This window comes from Austrofundulus limnaeus, unplaced genomic scaffold, assembly GCF_001266775.1.
Source record: "Austrofundulus limnaeus strain Quisiro unplaced genomic scaffold, Austrofundulus_limnaeus-1.0 Scaffold547, whole genome shotgun sequence".
In the NCBI taxonomy this organism is placed as follows: domain Eukaryota; kingdom Metazoa; phylum Chordata; class Actinopteri; order Cyprinodontiformes; family Rivulidae; genus Austrofundulus; species Austrofundulus limnaeus.
In genome coordinates, this window is record NW_013952949.1 from 159,288 (window position 1) to 160,423 (window position 1,136).

Consider the following 1,136-nt stretch of genomic DNA (forward strand, 5'->3'; position numbering starts at 1 on the left):
TGACTGGATTCCATGACTGGATTCCGTGACTGGATTCAATGGCTGGATTCCATGACTGGATTCCATGACTGGATTCCATGACTGGATTCCATGACTAGATTCTATGACTGGATTCTGTGACTGGATTCCATGACTGGATTCCGTGACTGGATTCAATGACTGGATTCCATGACTGGATTCCCTGACTGGATTCTGTGACTGGATTCTGTGACTGGATTCCATGACTGGATTCCGTCCGTGTTTTTCACATCACGGAAATTTGAACAAATCATAATCAAGATGAAAATGCGATTCTTCGCCCAGCCCTACTTCAGATCTTAGGCCTGGACATATTCATGTCTGTAAAAATGACACAAAGCAAAACAAACAGCAGCTGGTTTTAATAGTTTATTAAAAACTTTGTTTTGTGATCAAACAGGACTTGTGGTTGGGTTTGGAGTTATTTGGACTCTCAGGCTTCACTTGGTTTAACTGGAATTAAACAGATTTGATGAATTTCCCACAGGCAGTGATTYATGCTGCTGAGCTTTATAAAAAGATTATCTACCTCAGACTCTGAATGAACCTTGTCTTGATTTTCTCTGCATGCTTTGGACTTTATAAAATGAGTTAAAGGCTTGGAGGTGATTTATCAGTAAACTCTACACAGCTAATAAATGTCTTTTCTTGTTCCAGTTACCAGGTGATCAGTACACCAACAGATTTCTTCATGGTCATGGAGTATGTGTCAGGAGGTGAGCTGTTYGACTACATCTGCAAAAATGGACGGGTAGGACCTTTTCTTTCCTTTTTTTTTTAAACTTTATTCATTTCATTTGTAACACAAATTAACAAAGTACAAAAAATGCAATCACAATGAAATCAAATAAAATGAAAGGCAGCAGCAGAAGAATAAATCTTATATCTGCACCTTTTTAATACACAAAATATGTTCAAAAGAAAAGTAAAAATACAACAAAAATCAAAACAACTTGAAACACTTAAAAATGAATTAAAAACAAAAATTAAAGACACCAACTCAAACAACAATTATCATGAATTCTCTTATAATTCTCCATATTTCTTCAGAATACTAGTTTTTATCATTCTCTATAATAAATACAAAGATCTGTCATTTTTAACCTCACCTTCCAGAC

General features: G+C 35.5%; 1 protein-coding gene across 3 annotated transcripts in view; it reads left to right on the top strand.

Annotated features, from left to right (window-relative positions):
* prkaa2 (protein kinase, AMP-activated, alpha 2 catalytic subunit) overlaps positions 1-1,136 on the top strand; it is a 34,862-nt gene that overhangs the window by 9,301 nt on the left and 24,425 nt on the right. For 2 of the 3 annotated variants that reach the window (XM_014026360.1, XM_014026361.1), the window contains one exon: positions 676-769. In XM_014026360.1, coding sequence (XP_013881814.1) covers positions 676-769 — 94 coding nt within the window. The remainder of the gene's footprint in view (positions 1-675; positions 770-1,136) is intronic. The other variant, XM_014026362.1, reaches the window with a different exon arrangement.